We start from the raw sequence: 26,312 nt of genomic DNA, 5'->3' as shown, positions 1-26,312 counted from the left end.
AAGTATAGCTACAACGGCTGCCCCAACCTTCAAACCGAAACGCATTACTGCTTCACGGCAGAAATAGGCAAAGTGGTAGTACCTACCCGCGCGCACTCACAAGAGGCCCTACCGTATAAAACCGTGCGTATAAAAATTAGGGGAATAACAAGAGTTCGTACGAGCCGTGACCTTGGTGATGTTTCTGTTCTTATATATACTTCTCAAGATTGAGCGCAAAAGCCAAGAGTTTTGATTAAAGCTTAAGCGCAGTAAAACCAAAATGATGATTGCAGACCGAGCCAAAAACAAACTTGCAAGATATCACTCAGATTACAAACAACTGCGAGGTCGTTCAATCCTTCATATACCTTGGAGCCTTGATATCGAACAATGATGGTTGTGTAAGTGAAGTAAAGCGACGTATGCTGAAGAAAATATTGTTAAATTTAAGCGTTAAATTAGGATAAATAAGAACACATTATGTACAGTAACTACTTATATTTACTTTATTATAATTGGGTATATGGTACATGGTATTTGAAACAAATTTAACGAACGGGAACTTAAGCGCAAGTTACTTTTGTTGCTTAGTTCGAGGAGTTCTCACAGGCTGCTACGATTTCTGAAAAAAAGACGTTAATTAACAAGACCGCACGAGGTCGTCAGTGAGGTGGACCGACCAAATTAAAAATACATTGGGAGGTTCCCTAATTGAGTCCTGTAAGGAGCGGGGAGGGAGCAGGGAGAGACGGCGGAACATCGTGAGACGCGTCAAGTATGTCCCCTCCAACACTACATGACGACTAAGAGCATTCCCTCATAAGTGACACGATTGGGAAGAAGAAGAATTAATTTATATATTTTTTTTCTTTTTTACTGTTAGATGTGCAGATGGGCTACAGACCTTGGATTTAAGTGTTTACAAGCAACACAACAAGGTAAACGCTGCTGGTCACTTTTAAGAGAGATTTAATTTCATAAGTACCACGACTGCCCTACCCTCCAAACTAGGGGCCATGTATTGTTTTGTAACAGAAATAGACAGGATAGCGATACCAACTCATACTGGTAATTCATCAGTACTCGGCAAAGGATTCGACTATACCGAAGTAATAGTTTGATTTGTGGACTTAAATCCCGACATTAGAATTATAACGCTTGATACTTTTTACAGAAATCGCTTTGCACCGGATCAGTTGTATGGTGTGTGGTTTTTCTTTTTTTTAGTATCTCGACTTATGTACGTGCTACCTAATTACAATTTGAAAAGTTGCAGTCACCGATGTCCGACTTTATGACCCTAATATCGAGAAACTTTCCGGTATGCACGGCAACCCTTCCCGAAGTCGGAAAGTAAAGTAATACATTGATATTAATCTCGAACGCCAGCCGCATTTACTGCACTCGATAGCCGCACTTACTGGTGGTAGGACGTATTGTGAACCTTCACGAACGGGTGGCGCCATCCTGGCGCGAAGCAATACGTTCGTTTTAAATTAATTCGATCCCCGTGGTGAAATGACTTTAAAAATCCTATCTGACTTGCCGAGTTTTTCATCTTGTACGAACTTAGTGTTATTTTTAGGAGCGAAGGTTTACCGGAGGTTTTTTACAGTGTGACCAGGACAAGGGGCCAGCGCGGGCTCCGCCAGGAATGGTGGGACTTGGACACAGCGGACTGAGCGCGTCCGAATACCTAACAGCTCAAGGATACGAGCTTGTGCACGCATCTTGAAAGTTTCATATAGAGATTTGTTAATTATTAAGCGTCGATTTTTACACCCCGTTGACCCCCAAAAACGGTTTTCGTTTACCCCTGGGGTGGATATCGACCACTTTGAAAGTGCTTGGTTAAGTGTCCCCTGAGATTATCAATTTTTTTCTCAGCTTAATTTTGAACAAGTGTGTGCAGTGGAAAATATTATACCTACAAAATAATGATTATTTATTTTTATTGTGTCAAGGATTATCAACACTACGCTTTTACGGAAGATTGCATCACAACTGAGGTAGCGCGATAAATGTCTGGATTAATTGCGAGATAGAAAATTATAAAGCAATAAAAATGTACATTCTAGGATATGGTTCCTAACCTCACATTGTACTTTAGTTGGCGAAAAAGTACAGAAGTCAATTAAATTAATCTATTTTATGAATAAATGATTATGTTATTTTTTCTTCTAAATTATTTTGAATATTATAACTATAGAGGTAATACAGCGACCGAGCTTACTGTCGAGGATCTCCCGCAGCGCGTCGTGCGTGTTGGCGGCGGGCGCGGCGGCGGCGGGCGCGGCGGCGGCGGGCGCGGCGGCGGCGGGCGCGGCGGCGGCGGGCGCGGCGGCGGCGGGCGCGGACAGCGGCAGCTCGCCGGAGTCGCAGGCGCGCGCCAGTCGCGGCTCGAGCGGCAGCGCGCCCAGCAGCGGCACGCGCAGCTCGCGGCACATGGCGGCCGCTCCACCAGACGTCGCCGGGAAGATCTCGCTGCGACTCTGCAACGCACACCCGTACACGACCAGCCAAAAGAGATACCGCCTACCGCACCCCACCTTCGACTCGGTGACTCACCTTGCAGTTGGGGCACACGAACAGCGACATGTTCTCGACGACCCCGAGCACCCTGAGCCCGACTTTGCGACAGAAGTCAATCTCCTTGCGAACATCGAGCAGCGAGAGTTCCTGCGGCGTGGTGACTAGCAGCGCGCCCGACACCTGCGCCTGCGCCAGGTACTGCACCGCGGACAGGTGTTCGTCCGACGTACCTGACCGAAGCCGTATAATTTAATCCAGCCTTTCCCAAAGTGGGCGATAACGCCCCTTTATGGGCTCTACAGGCCTAAAGGGGGGCAGTAAGAGACCCAGAAAAAAAATAGGGGTGTTGTGTAGAGGCTTGGAAGGCGATTTGTAATTTCATCTAGGAGGATTCTTAGACACCGACTGAGCTCTCGCTATAGTGGTTTCTTAATAGGTGATAAAATGGGGGTGCTAAATTCTCAAAGTGGGCAGTAGACAAAATAAGTGTAGGAACCCCTGGTTTAAACGATCAAATTATCTATATAATTATTAATACATGAAGCAAAAACTTTGTATCCCTTTTTACGAAAATTGCGCGGACGGAGGAGTATGAAATTTTCCACACTTATGGAGAATACAGGGAAGAAGTGCACAGTGCTAATATTTTTTTTAAATAATGCATAAAAGATACATTAAATCAATAAAGAAAACATTACACACACTACATACCATGTATTTGACGCACACACGCATGTATACTATTTATTGTCAAACTTTAGTTCTTGACGTCTGTTGTCAAATTGAGAATAGATTAAATATTGTTTGTTTTTGTTAATATTTTTATAGTGTATATTCTTGGCGAAATTTGTGTTTATAGAAGTATAAAATACAATCATAATAGTGTACAAACTTACAATTCCAATTAATTATAGTCGGATTTCGACTAGTGCGGGACCACTAGTAATGTTTAATTACGTTATTGGGCTATATTTAGACGATATTGGATTCCAGCATCAATGTCGCCATCCACTGCGCAGAAGACAAGAAGGAATGGAGGAACATAGTCCGAACAAAAGTGCTCCCCACAAAGGTTACGACCAGGCACTGAGGAACACCACGCAAAGAGGAGGAGCTACGTTATATAATTTACTTATATTATGTTATGTTATTTAGAGTTAGTCTTACCGGGAGGCGTGTCTATGAGCAAGTAGTCCAAGTCTCCCCAGTCCACTTCGCTCAGGAACTGCTTGATCATACCTGTGCAGTGATTTTTACACGAATCAAATGTTGATGGTCCGAGATATCAGAATGTTTATAGTTCTGAAGTATCAACAAGAAGCATCATAGTTTCTTAACACATTTACTGCCATGTAGGTCACTGGTGTCCTACGCGGCGCTCTGAAGTAATTATGTCGATTTCTGTTACTAAGCGCCTGGATTGCCTAGCCTCGCTTTCTTTTGTTTGATAATGTATGTTTTAGTCTTTTAGGTCTGTTGGAAATAGATTCATTGTCAGTATCGTTCGGATTTGTCTTTCCCAGAGTCTACTAGATATTCCGGCGCCTTAGTAAGAAGAACAAAGAGAGAAATCGGAATAGTTACATCAGTGCGCCGCGTAGGGCACCGGTGACCTACACCAACGTGCTAAGAATATCTGTTCTCTACATAAACACAAGGATTTCATTTCAGTACGAATTGCCTTAAAACATTAGTACCAACGTGCGGGATTCAAACGCCAATACGGTCACATTACTAGATAGATACACCGAAAGTCTTATCTTCTAGACCAGCAATTCGCAACTTGTGATACACGTCCCCCTGGGGGTGAGCAGGGTCCATTGGGGTACATGAAAATTATTTTGGTAATGACAGAAATACGCATATTAACATTCAGTATTATAATGTATTACGTCTGCGTCATGTAGTTTAAAATGAACCTTATAATTTACTTGATAGAAACCGAACGACTGATTAAGAGAGACAAGAAGCATTTTTAGGTGCAGGTATGGAGTTCTTAGTAGGATATATTTATAAATCGGAAGTTTAACTAATGGGTACGGGAAAGAAAAAGACTGGGAAGCATTGCCTTAGGTGCGACGATTTCTAAAATATCGCAGGGCTTGCTCTCGAGCAAGGAGAATAAAATATAGATAACGAATTTATTAGTGTAATATATTATTTACTAGCGCCCCGCCCTCGCTTCGCTTCGGAAACTATAATTTATTATTAATTTCTCCACTATTTAATGGATGTTATTATGCATATAAACCTTCCTCTTCAATCACTCTATCTATTAAGAAAACCGCATCAAAATCCGTTGAATAGTATTAAAGACTTAAGCATACATAGGGATATAGGGACAGAGAAAGCGACTTTGTTTTATACTATGTAGTGATGATATGAAGAGAGCAATAAGTTAGTAACATAAGAGGCGCAACACCTATGAACCGCCTATGAAATAGTTCAATTACAAGTAGTATTATGATCACTACCATAAGTACTAACCGTTCTTCTTCGGTCCCCTCCATATGACGGCGTCGTCGGGACTGCCCAACAGGAACCCGATCGACATCAGCGACAAGTTATCCGTAACGTACTGGCGTGATAAGAATTCAGGTCATTTTTTAATAATTATTACATCCCGCTGATCCATTGTGATTAATTAAGTATTAACTATTAAATGGCAAAATGGCTATAAATTACTTAAAATGCGATCTCGTTCTTTATAGTTTGTGAAAATAGTGGTACTCCTTCTATATCTACGACAGTTAAGAGGTTAATCCAACGCTAAGCACTCAGTGTGCTTAGTGCGAGTTTTTGTAAAAGTTTGTTAGTGTAAAAGTTAACTTAAATTTAAATAGAGTTGGAACATTTGTCTACGTTTGCCGCTAGGGGCGCTGTTCCAACTGCATACAAAGTTGCGTTAACTTTTACGCAATCGACAGCGTTAACTCTCGCTAAACACACGGGTTACAAGTCGGAGTTCAAGTACTTACAACAGGGGACCACCCCGAGCCGGAGTTGTGGACCTGCTCTCCGCGGACGCCCAACACTCGCGGCTGGCTCGGGCCGCAGATGTCGGCATCGAGTATACCTACCTATAATATCGTATATAAATATATAAAAACCGATAGTTCATTGTAAGAGTCTTAAACGCATAGCGTATTCAGTCTGTTTATTGAAAGTACATCAAGGTGCAATTAATACATACACAATAATAACTTATCAGAGATCCTCGTGGGGGCACCACGAGAAATGGGGGGCAACGTCGTCTGTTTTTATCCCCTCCTACCTAATCATTAGTAGCCTAAGGGCTATTCCAGCTACGCGCAGATGGGTAGGTGAGGTACGGGCTAAATTTTTTTTGAGAGATTTTGCTAACACTAGCCCCAGCAAGAGTAGTGTTTGGCTGAATCTACCACGGGATTAGAATCGTTATAAGATCCATCGAAAAACTCAGTGGGTAGGTAGTTTTGTTATAGCTATTATTATGTATGTTGTTCTTTCTATTAAAATATTAAAAAATAATCCTTAAAGATGATAAATACATGAAAATGGTACCGATTTACTAATGAAATTGTTTTTATCGAAACAACTATCATAAAAATATTGCACTTTACAAATGGAGATTCTATTTGTTTTTGAATACGGATTAAAATTCATAAATAACAAAGGTGCATTCCTATATTTTATTACCATAAGAATCTCATTAAACGTGACCCATATTCTACAACTCAAAGTAGTGTAAGCGGGGCGGTGTCACGTTGAAGGCTGGTACGGTCGCCGCGTCGTCCAACCTGAGACTTTGGTGTATCGCGATATCTTTAGCTTTTTGACATCCTTGCACGCGGCACGCGTTCGAGATTTTAACTCGATCAGTGCCATTATGGAGTTTGGAAACAATTACGAAAGGAGATCAAGATACAACAGGGTATGACGACTTAATTTGTACATTTTATTATTGTGTGTATTATCGGTAGGCAGCGGCTTGACTCTGCCCCTGGCATTGCTGAAGTTCATGGGCGACGGTAACCACTCATCATCAGGTTGGCCACACAAGGGCAATAAAAAAAGTGCTTTCATTAGGGACAGTTTTATTTGACTAAATTATTGGCCTGCAAGTGTAAACAAATAAAGAAATATTACTGAATTATTTATCGACAACACAGTATTATGTATATGCGTAGGTTCATTGATTGTGAGATGAAATAGAGACATAAATTGCATGAACGACCATTTCAATGGATTTAATACAAGCATCATAGAATACCACTTGTAATCATGTTATATATTTAGTTATATATTTAATTAATGTATTTGTGAATAGATAAAGGCATTTCACCTGATCGTCCTATAATGGTACATTGACATTTTAATGACACGACGATTAGTACTATCAATTAAACAGTGAAACTATTGTTATTTTAATAGAACGCTAATTTTAATACGACTCTGCAGAACTTTTACTTTTCATCACGACACACACTTTTACTGGTGGTAGGACCTGTTGTGAGCCCGCGCGAGTAGGTACCACCCCCTGCCTATTTCTGCCGTGAAGCAGTAATGCGTTTCGGTTTGAAGGGTGGGGCAGCCGTTGTAATCATACTGAGATTTTAGAACTTATATCTGAGTCGTCTATTATCAAAGGCGGCAATCTGACTTTTGGACAATGATTGGTAAATCAGAAAAACGAATTATTGACTTTGTATTCCATTGGCAGTCACAAAACTCTTCGGAACGACATCTTAGATAAATAACAGGTTAACTATTAACCTTTATTTAATGCAGGTTTTGAACCGTATTCTTTGAAGGAGACGATTATATTCAAATAAATCTGTATTGACATATCAATAAAAAATTTTTGTCCAAATGTACAGATTGCCGCCTTTGATAATAGACGACTCATCTCAAGGTGGGTGGCGCATTTACGTTGTAAATGTCTATAGGCTCCAGTAACCACTTAACACCAGGTGGGCTGTGAGCTTGTCGACCCATCTAAGCAATAAATAGAAATCTTGAGTACCTAAATATGTTGTTGACCTCACAAAAACTGGCGAAACAAATTCGAAACTACGCGATAGAACTCACGCACTGTGATATATAACAAAATCGATATTGATATTTTAATAAGAATATTCATACATTGGAACAGTTTGCAAGAAAATATTGGTGCTCTAAATATCTAGTATAATTAACATAATCTAGTCAATCATCTAATCTTACTAAATATTTACCAATTAATAGACATTACTTTTTTATTGCTTATATGGGTGGATGAGCTCACGGCCCATCTGGTGTTAATCAAAGTGATTAACAGAGCCCATAGACATCAACAGCGTTAATGCCGCCACCCACCATGGCACATGTTCCAAGTATTCATTCTATAGTACAACAGCCAACCCACCTTACAAATTGAAACACATTAGAGTTTCGCAACAAATATACATGGTGGTGGTACCAACCTGGACAGGGTTCAATATACCTGACCACTGTATGTCTGCTGATCTAGGAATAAAAATATGCTACTAAAACTGAGATAACACAGCTTCCTGTCCTTAATTTACAATCATTTATGCAATTAAAATACATGTACTTAGTTTTTACTGCTTCACGGCAGAAATAGGTAGAATGATGGACCTAACCATGAAAGAGTGCAATATACCCCACCACAAATACATAAAATAAAAACGTACAACTAAAAAATGAATCCACCATGAGCATCTTACAAGTCAGAACTTTAAGGTAAAAAATTATAAACTGATTTTTTTAATACTCTCATAATTTGTGAATAATCTCTTAAACTACTTACGTTTATATCAGGACTCATTGATGCAAGACCGTGCCCAATTAGTGATGTCACAGTACTTTTTCCGACCCCCCCTTTACCGGACAAGATCAGAATTTTGTGCTTTACATTGGCGAGACGTTGTTTTATCAGTTCTACTGCGGGGTCAGGTTGAGATGCTTCTCCTATGAAAATCATTTTACATTTGGCTTAAAAGTATTAACGGCCTAATAGGACTATCAAAACCCATTGTAGTCTACAGTACTTCTAATTAAACAGTGAACAATGTAGGGGAAGAGTAAAGAGAACATAATTACCAAATAACACTAGCTATACTAAGAGCAACCAAGAAATAATAGTATGATACTGTGATAAGCAGTTCTCTAAGCAATAAGCTTTCAAGGTACTGAATTTTACTATAGTACTAAATAAAAAAATTAATAAAATAAAAATCTAAAATTTTTTGGAAGGGTATTTGAAAAGAAATTCATAATATTCAGTCCAGTTGTTTCTCAGTACCTGTATTTAATCCATTTTAGTGATGAATCAGGTGTAAATACAGGAGTCTAAAGAAGTAAAAATCTTGGTAAAACTATATTTAAGCATATGGAGCAGTGAAATCTATTCTATACTATTCAATCAGCTTCATAAAATCAACACGTTTAAATTAAGATCAATTGAGAATTTTCAAAATAATTTCTCACAGGGCATTTTTACATGATCTAATTATTATTGTTGAATTAACAAAAAAAAAGTTAAAGTATAATATTAATTATATCCATATTAAAAATCAATTGATGCCGTCGATAGGGGCAGCAAAGGGCTAATAATTATCTTCAGGTTATATTGCCCATTCTCGATTTGATCTTACAATAAAAAATAATAATATGTGTTTACAAAGTAAATTAAATGTTTTTCGTTTACATTTTTAGTTTATTTGTGTAGCTAGTTTTATTCTTGTTTCCCCTACGAGAATATCTATTTGTAATTTTTCAAATAGGTGATATTCGTTTGAAGTAATAAAAAACAATTATAAATATATTTTTTACCCACCAGATGCGCAAATGTTTTGATTAGGGCATCCAGCACAGGCTGAAGCTTTACCAGCATCCTCGCTTTGAGTTCCAGGGCAATCTACAGTATTAATAAATGCATTCTTTACTAAATTTGTTTTCTTTGCTATTAACGATATACAGCAACGTGTTGTGATTTTAATTAATACATACGTTGCGGCGCGTTGTCTGGTACGCTGCTCATATTTGATATTACTGTTTGACGACTATTAATTCTTTAAAACACAAGTTCTCTTATGGAATGATTAAGTAAAATTGAGTTAATCTGAACAAATTCATTGCAAATTTTGTAAAAATATTTTTGTTTTTATCTGATATCATTTGACATCTGACGTTTGTTTTGTGACGTTGAAACAGTCGAGTGGGTGAAGGGAATATCGCAGATACCATAGACCTATATAATAGGGACACGACATATTGTTCTATACGTACAATTGCTTATATAAATAGCACCCATTTTGAAGGCACATACATAAACATATATCTATCTCGCTCTTACTCAGCACTTTAACTCGCAGGAAAACAATATAACAGTATTTCAGTGCGTACATAAAATGAAACATGAATATACGTAAATGTCTCCGTCTCCGTCTAATGAGGCCGAAAATCCGCCATGTTTAGCGCGCCAAATGTCATTGTCACGTCAGTTCGACCGTCTGTTTTGGGTTGTACATTATTTATTGACTTTGATATCGATTTAATATGATTGCTTATATAAAATTTCTTATTTTATCATGCTTAAAACATACAAAAATAATAATTAAAACATATTTTATAGGATCTCAAGAAAGTCGTCGGAACTATTTAAATAAAATAGTTTTATAACACTATTGTCAACTCGTTAAATATTTATTAATTAAGTGATTTTAGAGAGGAAGTCACAAGGAATGACGTTTGTAATTTTATTAACGAATAAATGTTCTGTAGGTTTTTTTTTTTTATCAGGCGGTCCCTTGATAAGTTTAAAATTTGAATCACTCTCAAGTGAGAGTGATTCAAATGGTGCGGCGTACCTTCCTTGAGGTGCGCTGCGGTAATGTGTTACGGACTTTAGAGTCAGCAAAACAATTAAAATAGATTGTAATAGTCTAAGAAAAACACGTACTCAAAATACGATAACATTCAGCATGCTAGAAATGGGCAGATGGCACTGTACTACGCCATATCTTTATGTTTTGCGGCAAACGACAACTTTATAAAATCAGTGTAGCAAATTTTAAAAATCGTCATATCGTTTACTTGGCAAATTTGAAGCACGAACTCGTCTTAGATTTCACATAATATCTAAATCACATCATCTTTGCACATAACAATATACTTACTTCCTATTAAGTATAAATTCTACAAATACATTCACTCAACAATATTTAAAATAAAATGAGCCAAGAACGTTTATCGATAAAACCTACTAACATTATAATCTTCTGGGCAGCACTAAAACCGCCATGTTTTGTGGCCAGATGACGTCACAGTGGCACGAATTTTTTGTTGACGTTTCATTTCCATAGGTTTCCTACTTCAGTGGCAGATACCTACATAAGGCCTTTACATTTTTTTATTTCATTTACTTCAGATATTACATCCATGTTGCCTTCACATAGATTAAAATAATAAAATAAAAACAACAACAACTATTTCGAAATTAAATTAAAACAAACTACCTTAACCTATAGGCTGGTTAGGATGCACACTTGTCGAGTGTTGCATTATTGGGCAGTCCAGATCCATCCGCGAAGCGAACAGCCTCAGGGTAGCCACTGGGACTGCCTCGCACGCGGCAAATCGCGGAAACGATTCGTTTACGAATGATTGCTCCGAAGCTATCGCGCTATTCACGCATCTGCAAATATCCTCGACGCACCGCAAAGACTTGTCAGACACATCAGCGCTTTAAAAGCGTTATTATATTATGGGTGTGCTTAACCTATAGGCTGCACGTCTAGAAAGACTGGTAGTATGCTCTGAAAAGAATAGCTTTCACTTCTGTAGTACACCGCGCGACTTACGTATCAGCATATTACCCCTGATTGATAACGCCCTGCGCTCCCTTTCCATGTCTACATCGTCTGCAAGCATCTCAGTGACCCAGGACCCAGATACTTGAATTGCCACTTGCGACACATGCTTAAGGACACTGCGGCTAAGTGTGACTGGTGGGACAGTTTCATAGGTCTTTCTGCCTCATTTAAATATTATTAGCGCGCTTTTAATGGCATTATATCGGAGCCCATGTTCTTCCTCATAACGCTCGCATATCCAAATCAGCTTTCTGAGACCCCTGATCGATGGGCTTAGTAACACGATGTTAACCTGACAAACACACTATCAATGGAGCAGCCGACTCTGGCATGGCGGAGCCCATGGATCAGGCGGCTTATGTATAAATAAAAAAAGTTTGGCAATGACAAACCACCTCGTCTGACCCCATAATCGAGCTTATCCATGTCCGATTGCGACACCGACCACTTTACAAAGTTCCTCTGATTACCATACCAGTATTTCAAGAGAGAGACAAACTCATGAGGCAAATCTGTATTACTTGACAACTTATGCCACTACCTGTCATACGCCACCAGATCAAACGCTTTAGATAAGTCTAAAAAGTGGTCGTAGACAGGAGTGTCTTAGTCTATGTAGCACTGGATGGTATGCTTGAGACTCAGTATAGACGTTTCAGTCAAGAGTCCAGGTCGAAAGTCGATGTACGTTGCGAGCACTATCCAACGCTTTTACTAAGGGGGGAAATTCGTTACGTTTTGGACTGACAGTATACAGTCGCGGTATCCTAGGGAAACGTCTTAAATCATCGTCATATTTCTACTGTGAGCATTAATCTTTTCGAAGTAAGTTGCTGTCAGTACTTTGATCACGTGATCACTTTTACCTTGCATAGCCTCATTTCAATAATTCGATTATTAAGTTATTAACATTAGGTATCTACATTGCTTGTAGATTAATATTTTCTAACCCATTCCGACAGGAGCCCTCTTCTTCGATATAGCGAAGGCGTTCGACAAAGTCTGGCACAACGGTTTGATATACAAACTGTATAACATGGGAGTGCCAGACAGACTCGTGCTCATCATACGAGACTACTTGTCGAACCGTTCGTTCCGATATCGAGTCGAGGGAACGCGTTCCCGGCCCCGTCACGTCACAGCCGGAGTCCCGCAAGGCTCCGCCCTCTCCCCGTTACTATTTAGTTTGTATATCAATGATATACCCCGGTCTCCGGAGACCCATCTGGCGCTCTTCGCCGATGACACCGCCATCTACTACTCGTGTAGGAAGAAGGCGTTGCTTCATCGACGACTTCAGACCGCAGCTACCACCATGGGACAGTGGTTCCGGAAGTGGCGCATCGACATCAACCCCACGAAAAGCACAGCGGTGCTCTTCAAAAGGGGTCGCCCTCCGAACACCACGCTGAGCATCCCCCTCCCGACTAGGCGCGTCAATACCCCCGCCCCCGCCGTTCGCCCGATCACGATGTTCGACCAGCCCATACCGTGGGCCCCGAAGGTCAAATATTTAGGCGTCACCCTCGACAATAGGATGACATTCCGCCCCCACATCAAGACGGTACGCGATCGTGCCGCCTTCATTCTAGGACGTCTCTACCCGATGATATGTAGGCGAAGTAAAATGTCCCTTAGAAATAAGGTGACACTCTACAAAACTTGCATACACCCCGTCATGACCTATGCAAGTGTAGTGTTCGCTCACGCGGCCCGCATACACTTGAAATCATTCCAAGTCATTCAATCCCGTTTTTGCAGGATAGCCGTCGGAGCCCCGTGGTTCGTCAGGAATGTCGACCTCCATGACGACCTGGACTTAGAGTCCATCAGTAAGTATCTGCAGTCGGCGTCCATGCGCCACTTCGATAAAGCGGCACGACACGAGAACCCTCTCATCGTGGCCGCCGGTAACTACATTCCCGATCCTGCGGACAGAATGGAAAGCAGTCGACGTCGCCCAAAACACGTCATCTCGGATCCTCCCGATCCACTAACGGTGCTTTTAGGTACTTCAAGCACCGGTCACCGTTCTCGTCGAACCCGTCGCTTGCGACGAAGGGCTCGACGAGTAAATTAACTCTCAGACACAGCCCACTGAGTTTCTCGCCGGATCTTCTCAGTGGGTCGCGTTTCCGATCCGGTGGTAGATTCTGCGAAGCACGGCTCTTGCTAGGGTTCGTGTTAGCAACATCGTCAGGTTTGAGCCCCGTGAGCTCACCTACTAAAGTTAGGGTTACGCTGACATAGCCTCTCAAGGCTATCAGCTTAGGTAGGAAAAAAAAAAAAAAAAAATTTCTTTTACTAAAAAGTATACTTATTTTTATTAATTCAACTGACGATAGCTGGGATATTCAAATTTTTTATATAGATAAATTTAAGCTTTTTTTTTAGGTACCCCAATCACCGGTCATTGTTCACGTCGAGCCCGTCGCTTGCGACGAAGGTTTCGGCGAGTAAACTAATCCACAGACATAGCCCACTGAGTTTCTCGTCGGATCTTCTCAGTGGGTCGCCTTTCCGATCCGGTGGTAGATTCTGCGAAGCACTACTCTTGCTAGAGCTAGTGTTAGCAACGACCTCAGATTTGAGCCCCGTGAGCTCACTTACTAGTTCGGTGATTATAGAATTGCCCCTCGAAGTTAAACGTGCTCGCAGTGTAAATCGGAACATAGCCAGTGAAATCTATCTTCTATCTATATATATAAAAATGAATTGCTGTTCGTTAGTCTCGCTAAAACTCGAGAGCGGCTGGACCGATTTGGCTAATTTTGGTCTTGAATTATTCGTGGAAGTTCAGAGAAGGTTTAAAAGGCGAAAAAAATATGAAAATGCTCGGAATTATATAAAAACAAACAATTTTGTTTTTCCTTTGATGTGTCCCCCATCGGACGGATTTCTTATGTTTGTTTTATGCTTATTTTATACAAAAGTTTGTCTTTTATTTATCGATTGAGGCACTACAAAGTCTGCCGGTTCAACTATATCTTTATAAATATGATTTTTAGTTTATAACTTGCCTTAGTTTTTACTTGACCTTATACCTACATATTGTAACGTTAATATTAATTATTATTAATTAAGTTTTCATTAGACAACCTGTACTACAAAAAAGAGTTAGCAAAGTAATAATTAACAATAAAATCTGATACTGCACTGTCCTTTTAGAAATTTAAATCCCGCCCACCATCTGATGACATGACAATGGTATTTACCTAATCCGAAAATCCATAACATAATTCTGACTATTAAGTCTATAAGTCAGATTTATTGCAGTCGCAACATGAAACAGGCAACAACATCGCCCCGAGCTACCAGTAGTATTGGGTACTAGCACTAGGTGGGTAGCAGTATGCAAGGGCGGATCCAGCTTTGGCACCAGGAGGGGGTAACATAGTCGTGATCAAGATATGAACTTATAATTTAATTTAAATAACAATAGATACAAGAACAATTGTTTGCAAATTTAGTTTCAATTATACAATATTTTTTAATCGTGAACTCTTTCGTGAAGCGTTCTTGGTTGTTGGCCATGCAAGCTTATGGTATGTAAAATCGAGGTATTTTGGTATTATATTAGGTAGGTACAAAATAACAAAGAAAATACTAAGAATATAACTGAAAACCCCATAAGTTTGTTCATTTTATTTACCTGTGTACTTTCTGGGCCTCCGTGATTCTATTATAATGTTTAATGTCACTTTGGCAGTAATTCGAAATTTGTTTGAATTGTAAAAATATAATCCTATGTTTATTATATTTTTAATTTAAATTTATCTAAATTTCAATTGTATTTTATTAAGCTTACAATCAGAAAATGGCTAAGGAAGAGACAATGTGCACGGTAATTGCCTATAGTCTTACCTATAATTATACTATAAGTTTTAACCCTTTGAGGTCGTGTCCACACGTATTACACATATAGTTTTACAATACATTAGTCTTAGGACCGCAATGGTTAATCTTAAATAACATTATTTAGTAGTAAGATATCATACTATCAAATGCTTGATCTGGTTTGTGTCGAATAATTATAAATAACATTGAAACCTTAGATCATTTACACGAGTGGTATATAATCTAAGATCGAAACTACTTATGTACTTATTGGATCATAATCATGAAAATCACAATTATTTTATGCCCTACATGATTGTTTGGAACAATTTTCTTTTTACGAAAAGATCCCTCATTGGACACGTTCGTTTTGATGTTCAAGAAACAACTTCAATTTTACAAAAATACTATTATTTTTTTCACCTACCTCATCGCTGGTAGCCTAAGGGGCTATTCCAGCTACTGAACCTGAGAGATTTTGTAACATTGGCTCTAACATGAGCAGTGCTTCCCAGAGTCTACCCCCCAATCAGAATAACCAATCCACTGAAAAGATCCGGCGAGAAACTTAGTGGGTTGTGTCTATGGACTAGTTCGCACGTAGATTCGTGGACCAGCCAAGACTGGAGCACGAAAAGCCTAGGCTAAAAGCACCGACAGTGGAGAATTCGATAAGTTTTGGGCGATGGCGGCTTTGCGTTGCCCCGTCGTTTGGGTCGGATATGTAATTAGCGGCAATCACGATAAGAAGGTTATCGTGACTGCCGCTATAATCCTATTTTTATTGAATTATCAATCGTGGAGTAGTAGTTTAGCACTGCAAGAATATTGCATCAAATAAAATATCACATTTGAATGTTTTATTGTCGTAGCAACTTCAACAATGGAGTCCAGTAAAGGAGACAGCAGGAGGTCCCAGTGTCCCGCCACAAGTGGGCTATTGTTTCCATTCACCAAAAAAACACCCTTGGAGACCTATAATGGGCTATGAAGAAATTGAAGTTACCCCAATGTATGTTTATAAGGCTACCGAAGCAAATCCAAATTTTAGTAATTTTTGAATTGACACTTCTTTAGGCACGTTGAGAATAAAATTTAACTCTCGACAAACTTGTTACGGCTAGAGAGAAAAGATACAATTTAGGAAGAGCGAGAGTGAGAAAATAGACATAGCATCTCGCGAACCACTCGACCGTTGGCAAAGGACAAATCGAGCTATATAGGTCGTTTCTCTTATACATAGAATTTCCTATTACAAGAGAAATTTTATTTAAGGATGAAATTGAAAAAACCACAATACACATACTTACCGCAAAAGAAGTTTCACTTCTTTCACTTGCACTTTTGACAAATTCGACTAATTCTTTGTATTCTACTACATACAACCATCCACTGTGTTAATAATGGGTTCTTTAAATTAATTGCCTTTCTGTGTACGCTCGCAAAAAAATTATAAGTTTACTTAACTCATGGACTCAGAGAGTGACCAATACGGAGTTTTATGTGAAAGATTTTTTTAGACAAACATAGTTTTGAGTAATTATAATTGTCTATACCAGGCCATCGCAGCCTATAACAAACACCATGGTGGACCCGTGCTACACGCCAGCCGGCATGGCGGCCGAGCCGCTCCGGTTCCCGAACCTAGTGACTGGCTTCGATCGCAGCCCTGAGCATGCGGCTCGAGCAGCTCTCTATACGAGATACACGCAGTACGAGTGGAACCAGAACACCATCAAGAACTACAATGAGTCGGATGCGAAGAGGAATTTTTCCGAAAGAGTCAGGAACGACATTATGCGGGTGTTAAGGTATCATTGTAGGAAATTTATTACCAATATATTAAATTAAACTTTATTAATATATGTATGAGAAGCTTTAAGAAAGTGTCTTTCTTTGAAAAAAATAATCATTTAGTATAAATGTTGTACTTCTGTACAGTTTAGATATGCCTCTAAATAAAGAAAAAGAGTCAGTAATGATCATACTAATGATTCCCGTCGTACATTTCAGCCATTAAAGCGAACCAGACCTGGGTCTGGCATTTAAGTAAAAGGACATGTCAATGTCACGGTCGTACGCCGTGATGAATTCTTCTAAGAGTGAAAGGTTTAATAAACTAATTGCAGAGAAACCGACGAGATTGGTACCCAAGGACAAAGGGACTCCGGGCGGAGAATCGGCGAAAGAATAACAGACACTACGTTTTGGAGGAACGAGGTCGGTAATTTTAAGTACTTACTGATATTTACGCAGCGCACGGCTCGGCCGTGCACCCGGTATTGCTGACGTTCATGACGGTAACCACTCGCCATTAAGCGGCGGTTCGCTCGTCTGCCTAGAATGGCAATAAAAAGCATCAGTTTTCTTGTACTGATATGACTTTCATAAATTATTGTGAAGGTAATTGTAAAAGGTATCCGATTCCAGGTCTCTATCGAGATGGAACGTTTGGTTGCAACCTGCGAGAAGTTGAGCGACACCCGCCGACAGCTGGAGCGAGCCATCGCCGGCATCGAGGGGCCTCTTCACATTGTCCAGGAGTGTCTCTACCACCGGGAGAAAAGACAAGGCACTTTATTTCATCATCATGCATTAAAATATTATCGCAGCATCAAGCTCTGGGGTAGATTTCGTAAATGGAAATTTAAGGAACGACTCAATTTTACCTATGATTAATTGTTTTTGTTTTATGACAGCATCATTAATATTAATATTGTTAAGATTTTTTAGTTTTTTTTTAGTAACTATTATTCGTCTAAATAAGTCAGTGGGGATGTACTGTAAAGAAGAAATTGAAAGCAAATTCTTAGCAAATTCTTACTGGTGGTAGGACCTCATGTGAGTCCGTGCGGGTAGGTACCACCACCCTGCCTATTTCTGCCGTGAAGTAGTGATGCGTTTCAGTTTGAAGGTTGGGGCAGCCGTTGTAACTATACTTGAGACCTTAGAACTTATATCTCAAGGTGGGTGGCACATTTACGTCGTAGATGTCTATGGGCTCCGGTAACTACTTAACACCAGGTGAGCTGTGAGCTCGTCCACCCAAAAAAAAAATCTAATAAAAACTATTAGAAGTTTGAATATATTTTAGGTTTGGAGCAAGTGCACGACACGGTGGAGCAGTCCCTCCTGAAAGAGGTCGCCTTGCTGCGAGAGTGCCAGGACAAGTTTCGCAGCATGCTTGAAAAAGTAAGTAATTTTCGTGTCGATTGTCATAGTGCCGTAGCGGTTACCGACTCTGACTGCTGGGCCGGGGCTCGCGGTCTCAAATCCCACATCGGGCAACCACTCGTGTGACGAACAGATTTGCTGTGACTGTATGATTATTATCTCTTTATTTTATATACTTATGTCGTCCTACTCGCGTCGTTTCCGCACTGCTGAGGGTTGTGACCATCATGTTTCAGCAGGATTTTATTCCTTAATGTAGCGCCTCCGATCATTGGCCGCTTGAAGGGCTTCGTGGAATGGGATCTCCGTGTGGTGCGGATTTGATCGAACCACCTCGTCGGGCTGCGCCCCCGTGGTCTCTTTCCCTTCCCATGGTCATGATTAGTTTCTCTACGCTATCGGGCGTTTTTCGAGACATATGACCGAAGTACTCGAGTGCGCGGCGAAGGCAGAGTGTGGACAGTATTGTCTTGACATACTTACTTAGGTACTGGGCCGTATCTGTACTTGTGTTGGTGCATACTGTATTGTGGTTTCCACAGTACACAGTATTCTACTCTAGGGCTAGATTTATCTCCAAGTTTTCATTTATTAATTTAAACTTCGGAAAAGTTAGAGAGAGGGGGCGTATTCGAGTATAACCTGAGTTCCTTTTTTTTTTTTTTTCTACCTAAGCTGGTAGCCTTGAGAGGCTATTCCAGTGTAACCTTAACTAGTAGGTGAGTTCACGGGGCTCAAACCTGACGACGTTGCTAACACGAACCCTAGCAAGAGCCGTGCTTTGCAGAATCTACCACCGGATCGGAAACGCGACCCATTGAGAAGATCCGGCGAGAAACTCAGTGGGCTGTGTCTGAGGGTTAATTTACTCGTCGAGCCCTTCGTCGCAAGCGACGGGTTCGACGAGAACGGTGACCGGTGCTTGAAGTACCAAGAAGCACCGTTAGTGGATCGAGAGGATCCGAAATGACGTGTTTTGGGCGTCGTCGACTGCTTTCCATTCTTCCTGTGGTCCAGGTGCGGCAGCAGTCCAAGAACTGCCGCGCGACGCAGCACGAGCTGGAGACCGACATGCGCAACAAGGAGTATGCGCTCGGGATCGACTCCATGTGTCACCAGCTCAATAACTTTTCGAAGGTACGTTCTAGACTAGAAGCTATTTATGTGTAGACGGGGCAAAGCTTTGAATCATTCATGTTTTAAATTACAAAGAACAATGTTAGGTTTTCAAGTGTTTGATAAAATCAGAAAATTGCTTAGACGGCGTGGTCTTTGTAAGGTTCCGTTAGATTTGGCTTAAATATTAGTGCTACTTTAAATTACAGACAACTAGCCTTCTTTGCTGTAAATGAGAGGTCCAGGAAATAAAAATAGAATATGAAATTTTCGTGACATAGGGACAATACGGCCGGTGCTCTCATTTGAACGGATGCGACTATGCCAGAGCTGATACCAATTATCCTAAAGAAATTAGCACGGGTTCATGAATGGCTTCTAAAATGAAGGAACAGCAAAACACTTTAACAATCGTGTAATGAAAATTAATCAATCAATGCAAAATTTATCAATTTTTGATGATGGGGTGTATTCTATGTTTACATGGGTAATTTTGCCTATTTCTACCTCAAAACTTTTCTGTTCCAGTTTGAAAGATGTAATTCAATTAGGTTTTTTTATTGCTTAGATGGGTGGACGAGCTCACAGCCCACCTGGTGTTAAGTGGTTACTGGAGCCCATAGATATCTATAACGTAAATGCCGCCATCCACTTTGAGATATGAGTTCTAAGGTCTCAGTATTGTTACCACGGCTGCTCCACCCTTCAAACCGAAACGTATTATTGCTTCACGACAGAAATAGGACGGGGTGGTGGTACCTACATGTGCGGACTCACAAGAGGTCCTGCCACCAGTAGTTACGCAAATTAAATTATATTTTTTTGATTTTTATCACACGATATTATTCTTTCACCGTGGACGTCAATCGTAAACATTTGTTGAGTACGTATTTCATTACAAAAACTTGGTAACCACCTGGGATTTGAACACCGTTGCATCGCTCAACACGAATGCACTGGTCTTATCCTTTAGGCCACGGTGACTTCAGAAGCGGGTTGTTCAGTGAGAGAGAGGTAGAGAGTACAGTTGAGTCAGTGTGGCACGTTAACAACAAAGAGTGGGGTGGTTGCGCGCAGGGGCTGCAGTACTACGCCGGCATCGAGCGGTACGACCCCACGGTGTGCGACGCCGCGCGCTGGTCCGCCGCCAGCGCCGCCACCCTGCAGCGCTCGCAGTCCGAGCGGGCCAAGGCCATGCAGATGCTCTCCGGTACCGCACCTACACACGAAACTAGGCTTTCGATTAAAACCCCATTTGGTCAAAACTCCTTTACCAAAAAAAAATCTAGAATTAAACTCTAAACTCCATTTTCGTCGTGACTATTGAATGATATTTGAAACAAATTAATGTAATTGTACAGTACCTTAGAACCGTCTTCCCGTAAAAGAGGAGTAAGCAAAGAAATGGTATATGATAGAGAAGTATGGAAGGAGAAAATATGTTGCGCCGACCCCAGGTGACTGGGAATAGGGCAAAAGGATGATGATGACCTCAGCAGCGTCTCAAGTGTGTGGTGTAAGCAGCGCTGTATTGTTGACAGACACGGAGAACCTGATCAGCGTGTCTGCGACCCAGATCTGGGACCAGTGGAGCAACACGAACAGCGCCTTCACCAGGCGCATCGCGGAAACTATAGAGATCAAGAACAAACTTCAACTGCATCTGCACAAGGTCAAGGGCTGATTTACCTTATCCGACCCGACGGGGCAACGCAAAGCCGCCGTCGCCCTAAGCATGTCATGTCGGATCCCCCGGATTCACTCTCGGTGCTTTTAGGCCCCTCAAGCACCGATCACGGTCTTCGTCAAACTCATCGATTACGACGAAGAGTTCGACGAGCGAACTAACCCATAGACACAGCCCGCTGAGTTTGTCACCGGATCTTCTCAGTGGGTTACAATTCCGCCCGTGAGCTCAGGTGAGCTCACGGGTAGATACCCGTCCGCATAACTGGAATAGCCTCATAGGCTACCAGCGAATAGTTAGGAAAAAAGAAGACTGTTTTAAGTTCGACATCGAAGCATTCCAACGGGAATTGTCATTTAAGAAAATATCGACTTGAACGTTCCATATTGATTTTATAAATGCATAGCTGAACTACATTTTTACATTTAAACTATCTATGTTTTTGTGATTTATGTATATCATATGTTTGAGCAGATGAATCAATAATTAAAAACGTTCTTAGTTCATTTTTTTTTGTTTATAGAAAGTGAGAAATACTCAAGTCAAGCAGTGCTTAGGTAGTTAGTTTACGATGAAATGAATTTATCTTTTTAACGTAAAATTTTTAGATCCAACAAGAAATATTTGATGTCGAAAAGACTCTGGCACTGTTGAACAAGGCAATCGAAGACAAGTTGCAGCCGCTGAAGGTGGCGCACACGAGGCTGCAGGCCAGGACCAACAGGCCTCACCTGGAGAAGTGTCGGGACGAGGCTCAGAACAGGTTAGCGTCAGTCTTGGTTGTAGTGGTGGGCGCGGGCGGTCACGGGAGCTGAGCCGGCACGCGACTGGGTTGCAGGCTGGTGCAGGAGACGTGCGACCTGCAGCAGGCCATGGAGACGGTGCGCGCGCGGCTGGCCACGGCGGAGGGCACGCACCAGAGCCTGCTGGGCGTGCGCGCCGGGCTGGAGGCCGAGCTGCGCAACAAGGCCGCCACGCTGTTCATCGACCGCGACCAGTGCATGGGCCTGCGCCGCGGCTACCCCGTCACCGCCGCCATCAAGCCGTGACACCATCGTGCCGGTTTCATCATTACACTAAATATTTTATTTCCCTTTAAACATCTCTATCTTGTTGCACAAACGTTCATTGACACAACGATCATGAATAATTTTATCAATCGAAAAACAATGCTGTCTATTAAAAAAAAAAAATTGTTGTGGGAAATTGTATTTATTTGTAATATTGTTTCTTTTTGTCTGAAATTTAAATAAAACAAATTTATTAAAAAATACTTTTTATTTTTAATTTTTAAACAAAACAAAGCTTCGACTCACCACAAGGAAAACAATATTTTAAAATTATCAAATTTTACATTTATTTAAGTAGTGATTTACAAAAATTACCATGTTCAATTATTTTCCTACTCTCTCAACCTTGCTCTCTCTCATCTAATATTTTTGAAGTTTACTCCTAATGAATCTAATAATTCATTTCAAGTGTTCGGTTTGAAAATTTAATGAGTAGGTAGTACATTCAGTGCATTCAATACGCGCTCCATCTCGTGTTAGTTTTAACGTGACCGTTGTCCATTGAGTTCATGTGTCAAAATTTAGCAAACGATAGTGACTTCATACACCGATACACATTAATTAACACAGTGATAAAGGTATTACTTTAGAGTCATTTACTTAGTCTTTTTAAGTTGGCGGTGTCTAAGCAGAACATATCTGATAATAGACGGTAGTTTGTGAATTATAATAATATAATATTTTATTGAATCAATATATTTAAATTTTAATAAAAATATTAAGCACGTAGACAGAAAAGTTTCGTTTATTGACCGCTCTTGCCAACTGCATCAGTCGTACTTAAAAAGTAAAGTTCAGTCACACCTAAGAGCTTACACACACTTTTTACATTATGGTACATTGTATTGTATTTATCTATAATTTTTATTAAAATTCCCATTTTAATTATATTAAATAACAAAAAACTACTCTACACAAAGTCATTAACAAAAACGCATTGTCCAATTACGAAAATGAAATCTTGGGATTGCTGTTTATTATTTATTAAGAAAAGTCCATGACATTGATATCAGCTGAACTAAATGTTTTACACAAAGTATTCTTTATATATCTTTATATATGATATTCTTTTCAAATGCTAACTATTTTATGTACATATGTGTACTCATGTTATTAAGTGGCTGCCAAAGCCCATAGACGATATAAGACAACCTGACGATGTACGGTTGAAGTCTCAAATGCATGGGATTAATGATTATACAATATTTAAAGCCGGTATGGTGGCCATCTTGCTGACTGAAAAAGTGATTTAAATTTGACAAGGCTCATAGAACTATACCAATATTGAAAATAAGAAATATATGGTCAGTCAAATATACTGTGAGCTTGGCATTGCTGGCTGTGTGACTTACTACCAGGTAAGTAAGTATTGAGTACCTCTAAAAAAGCAATAAAATGAAGTGCAAACCTAATACAGGATAACTGTATCTTAGTAAGCACGAGTAAGGAGGAATTTTATTATTCACTTTGTAATACAAATCCAGGAGAATGTTATCCACAATTCATGATGAGCCATCCTCATTGCTTCACATATGATGGCACAGGTAACTTCATGCCTTCCTTAGCTTCAAAGAATGTATATGACAACACAATCTCGTCTATAAACTCCATTTTGGGATCTTCTATATACTCTGGGTCAATGTAAAAAAATACTGGCATATCCACCTATTAGAATAAGAAGAAGAAATTGTATAAAAAACACTTTAATATATTTTACCCTTTAATTTTTATTTATTTAAATTGATTTATTTGTATGGTTGATTCAGTTTAACACTATTGGCTTTTGTGTTCTATGTAATTGTCAATCTAAATATTTAGTTTATCTAATTGGAATCTAGAATAATTTGCAGGATCAGTAAAATAAAGGCTAAGTGCTCCAGTATAATAGTACTTAGTGGTGTTTTTTACTGGTTAAATGGGTAGACGAGCTCATAGCCCGCCTGTTGTGAGTAGCTGTGAGTGGGCTCACAGCCCACCTGTTGTTTAGTGGTTACCAGAGCCCATAAATATCAACAACTTAAATGCTAGCACCCACCATGAACTGAGTTCTAAGTCTTAGTTTCATAGTACAACAGGCAACCCACCTTACAAATTGAAACACATTAGTGTTTCGCAACAGAAATATACAGGGTGGTGGTACCAACCTGGGCAGGGTTCAATATAACTGACCACTGTATGTCTGTTGATCCAGGAATAAAAATATGCTACTAATACTGACATAATGCAGCTTCCCGTCTTAATTTACAATAGTTTATGCAATTAAAATATAGTTAGTTTTTACCTGTTCATGTGGATTTAGTTGTTGTTCTTCAAAACAAAAGCACTGTATTTTGTTAAAATACTGACCAGCTTCAAATGGAATTACATTGTATGTACTGATCCCAGTCACTGCTTTATCAGTCGGATTGACTGCTGTATAGAATGCTAGTGCAGTTTCACCTGGTAATACCTGGAAAATATTTTTAGCATGATGTTCTTGTTTTTTAGTTTAGAGTTTTAGTTATGTAATGATAGAAGAATAAAGATTCAAAATATACCACAATTAAGAATACATAACAATACTCACTGTGATATCAGGTTGTTGAGGTTTAAAGTTCCATTGCATTGAAGAAGCTGTATCTGCATTAAATCTGACCTTTATGGGCCTATCTTTGATGGCTTTCATGTTACTAACTGCTTGATTTGCTTCAATTTGTCCTGTTGTGCCTCCATAGCTGTAAGCCTGTAACATTATTTAATATGATCGATGATGAGGATCGTTTGGAACCTCTGGGTCTGCGGAGGGACTACGGTTCCCTCTGTATTTTGTGCCGTATGTTCCATGGGGAGTGCTCTGAGGAATTATTCGAGATGATGCCGGCATCTCGTTTTTACCACCGCACCGCCCGCCATCGGAGTAGAGTTCATCCATACTACCTGGAGCCACTGCGGTCATCCACAGTGCGCTTCCAGAGATCTTTTTTGCCACGCACCATCCGGCTATGGAATGAGCTCCCCTCCACGGTGTTTCCCGAGCGCTATGACATGTCCTTCTTTAAACGAGGCTTGTGGAGAGTATTAAGCGGTAGGCAGCGGCTTGGCTCTGCCCCTGGCATTGCTGAAGTCCATGAGCGACGGTAACCACTCACCATCTGGTGGGCCGTATGCTCGTCTGCCTAAAAGGGCAATAAAAAAAAATATGATCCTAGAAATTCACCTTGTAAATTAAAAAAACTGTAACAAACGTATGCTAATTAAGCCTAAGCCCATAGAGATAGTGATCGATAGCGTTTCTGGAAGAGCAACATGTTGCACCTTATCTCTCACTTAATGCAAGGCACACATTAATTAAATAATAAATGAAATAATTGTATGAACATTGCAAATAATGAATTTATAATACAGCCATTGTCACAGACGTTGGGTGATCACACCCTGAGTGGTAATTTCTTTACTTAGAAACTTCACTCGGTATATTCTTTTTTTACGATAACTTTGTTTGTCTCTGTTCATACCTGACAAAATATCCTGTATAGAGGTACTGCTGCGTAACTGAGGCCTACTGTCATTACTCCTAGAGCTATCATGTAATTTAACGTCGACCGGATTTTTTCCTTCTGATCGTGAGTACTACGGATGATAACATTTTGAAGCGGTTTCTTCGGTATTAGTATCTGATGATTTACAACAAAATTATACCTTATAACACTATAACAACATCTGTTCATTAACAAGACACGGTTCATTGTGACTAATGTGACTATGTATTTATTTTTCATTTATTTATTTCAAATTTCAATCAAAATTTGATTTACATTTTTTAGCTATCGTCCAGTTTTATGTCATAATGACAGACAGCCATACACAGATTAAATTTGATGACTTGGTTGTGGTGTGGCTGTCAGAGAAATGTTTTTAAATTACTTTTTAAATGTTTGCTTCAATTTAGACAAGTGTAAAATAACCATTTTTTTAGAAATGCTTTTTACGTGCAGTGATTATTATCCAGTAAGCTTTGGCTTAAATGTCCCCCTGTCAGTGCTGAAGTCCATAAGCGGTAGGCCGTATGCCCAGAAA

General features: G+C 40.0%; 3 protein-coding genes across 10 annotated transcripts; 1 reads left to right on the top strand and 2 right to left on the bottom strand.

Moving 5' to 3' along the window:
* Positions 1-460: 460 nt before the first annotated feature.
* Nubp1 (NUBP iron-sulfur cluster assembly factor 1) lies at positions 461-9,697 on the bottom strand. 7 transcript variants are annotated; one of them, XM_089731175.1, is made up of 10 exons: positions 9,508-9,697; positions 9,335-9,415; positions 8,306-8,466; positions 5,493-5,594; positions 5,002-5,092; positions 3,682-3,753; positions 2,551-2,744; positions 2,309-2,474; positions 2,216-2,248; positions 461-604 (listed from the first exon to the last, which is right to left on the bottom strand). In XM_089731175.1, exons 1-10 carry the CDS (start codon positions 9,536-9,538, stop codon positions 570-572), a joined length of 966 nt encoding a protein of 321 aa, XP_089587301.1. In that variant the 5' UTR covers positions 9,539-9,697; the 3' UTR covers positions 461-569. The 7 variants fall into 7 exon arrangements, with proteins under 7 accessions (XP_089587301.1, XP_089587302.1, XP_089587298.1 ...); XM_089731176.1 differs by having other exon boundaries at positions 2,324-2,474; XM_089731172.1 differs by having other exon boundaries at positions 2,216-2,293; positions 2,339-2,474.
* Positions 6,236-22,457, top strand: LOC114243298 (tektin-3). 2 transcript variants are annotated; one of them, XM_089731169.1, is made up of 11 exons: positions 6,238-6,427; positions 16,082-16,221; positions 16,769-17,020; positions 17,339-17,429; positions 17,640-17,781; positions 18,304-18,401; positions 19,401-19,520; positions 20,577-20,709; positions 21,041-21,171; positions 21,795-21,949; positions 22,025-22,457. In XM_089731169.1, the coding sequence occupies exons 1-11, from the start codon at positions 6,383-6,385 to the stop codon at positions 22,233-22,235; spliced, it is 1,518 nt and encodes a 505-aa protein (XP_089587295.1). In that variant the 5' UTR covers positions 6,238-6,382; the 3' UTR covers positions 22,236-22,457. The 2 variants fall into 2 exon arrangements, with proteins under 2 accessions (XP_089587296.1, XP_089587295.1); XM_089731170.1 differs by lacking the exon at positions 16,082-16,221 and having other exon boundaries at positions 6,236-6,427.
* Cox11 (Cytochrome c oxidase copper chaperone COX11) lies at positions 22,445-26,098 on the bottom strand. The gene is made up of 4 exons (XM_028174779.2): positions 25,751-26,098; positions 24,823-24,978; positions 24,538-24,705; positions 22,445-23,921 (listed from the first exon to the last, which is right to left on the bottom strand). Exons 1-4 carry the CDS (start codon positions 26,012-26,014, stop codon positions 23,775-23,777), a joined length of 735 nt encoding a protein of 244 aa, XP_028030580.2. The 5' UTR covers positions 26,015-26,098; the 3' UTR covers positions 22,445-23,774.
* Positions 26,099-26,312: the final 214 nt, after the last annotated feature.

Source organism: Bombyx mandarina, chromosome 11, assembly GCF_030267445.1.
Source record: "Bombyx mandarina strain Sakado chromosome 11, ASM3026744v2".
Classification (NCBI taxonomy): Eukaryota; Metazoa; Arthropoda; class Insecta; order Lepidoptera; family Bombycidae; genus Bombyx; species Bombyx mandarina.
Note: the sequence above shows the minus strand (reverse complement) of the source record. Positions and strands in the feature narration are given on the sequence as shown.

Excerpts from the sequence above, each read along its gene's own strand:
- LOC114243298 (XM_089731169.1), top strand. The coding sequence starts at position 6,383 with ATGGAGTTTGGAAACAATTACGAAAGGAGATCAAGATACAACAGG. Across the intron at positions 20,710-21,040 it reads GGCCATGCAGATGCTCTCCG|ACACGGAGAACCTGATCAGC; the intron begins GTACCGCACCTA and ends TATTGTTGACAG. Across the intron at positions 21,172-21,794 it reads TTCAACTGCATCTGCACAAG|ATCCAACAAGAAATATTTGA; the intron begins GTCAAGGGCTGA and ends TAAAATTTTTAG.
- Nubp1 (XM_089731171.1), bottom strand. The coding sequence starts at position 9,538 with ATGAGCAGCGTACCAGACAACGCGCCGCAAC. Across the intron at positions 3,754-5,001 it reads GAGGGGACCGAAGAAGAACG|GTATGATCAAGCAGTTCCTG; the intron begins GTTAGTACTTAT and ends ATCACTGCACAG. Across the intron at positions 2,745-3,681 it reads GCTCATAGACACGCCTCCCG|GTACGTCGGACGAACACCTG; the intron begins GTAAGACTAACT and ends GGCTTCGGTCAG.
- Cox11 (XM_028174779.2), bottom strand. The coding sequence starts at position 26,014 with ATGAAAAATAAATACATAGTCACATTAGTCACAATGAACCGTGTCTTG. Across the intron at positions 24,979-25,750 it reads TATACAGGATATTTTGTCAG|GCTTACAGCTATGGAGGCAC; the intron begins GTATGAACAGAG and ends ATAATGTTACAG. Across the intron at positions 23,922-24,537 it reads AACTAAATCCACATGAACAG|GTGGATATGCCAGTATTTTT; the intron begins GTAAAAACTAAC and ends TTATTCTAATAG.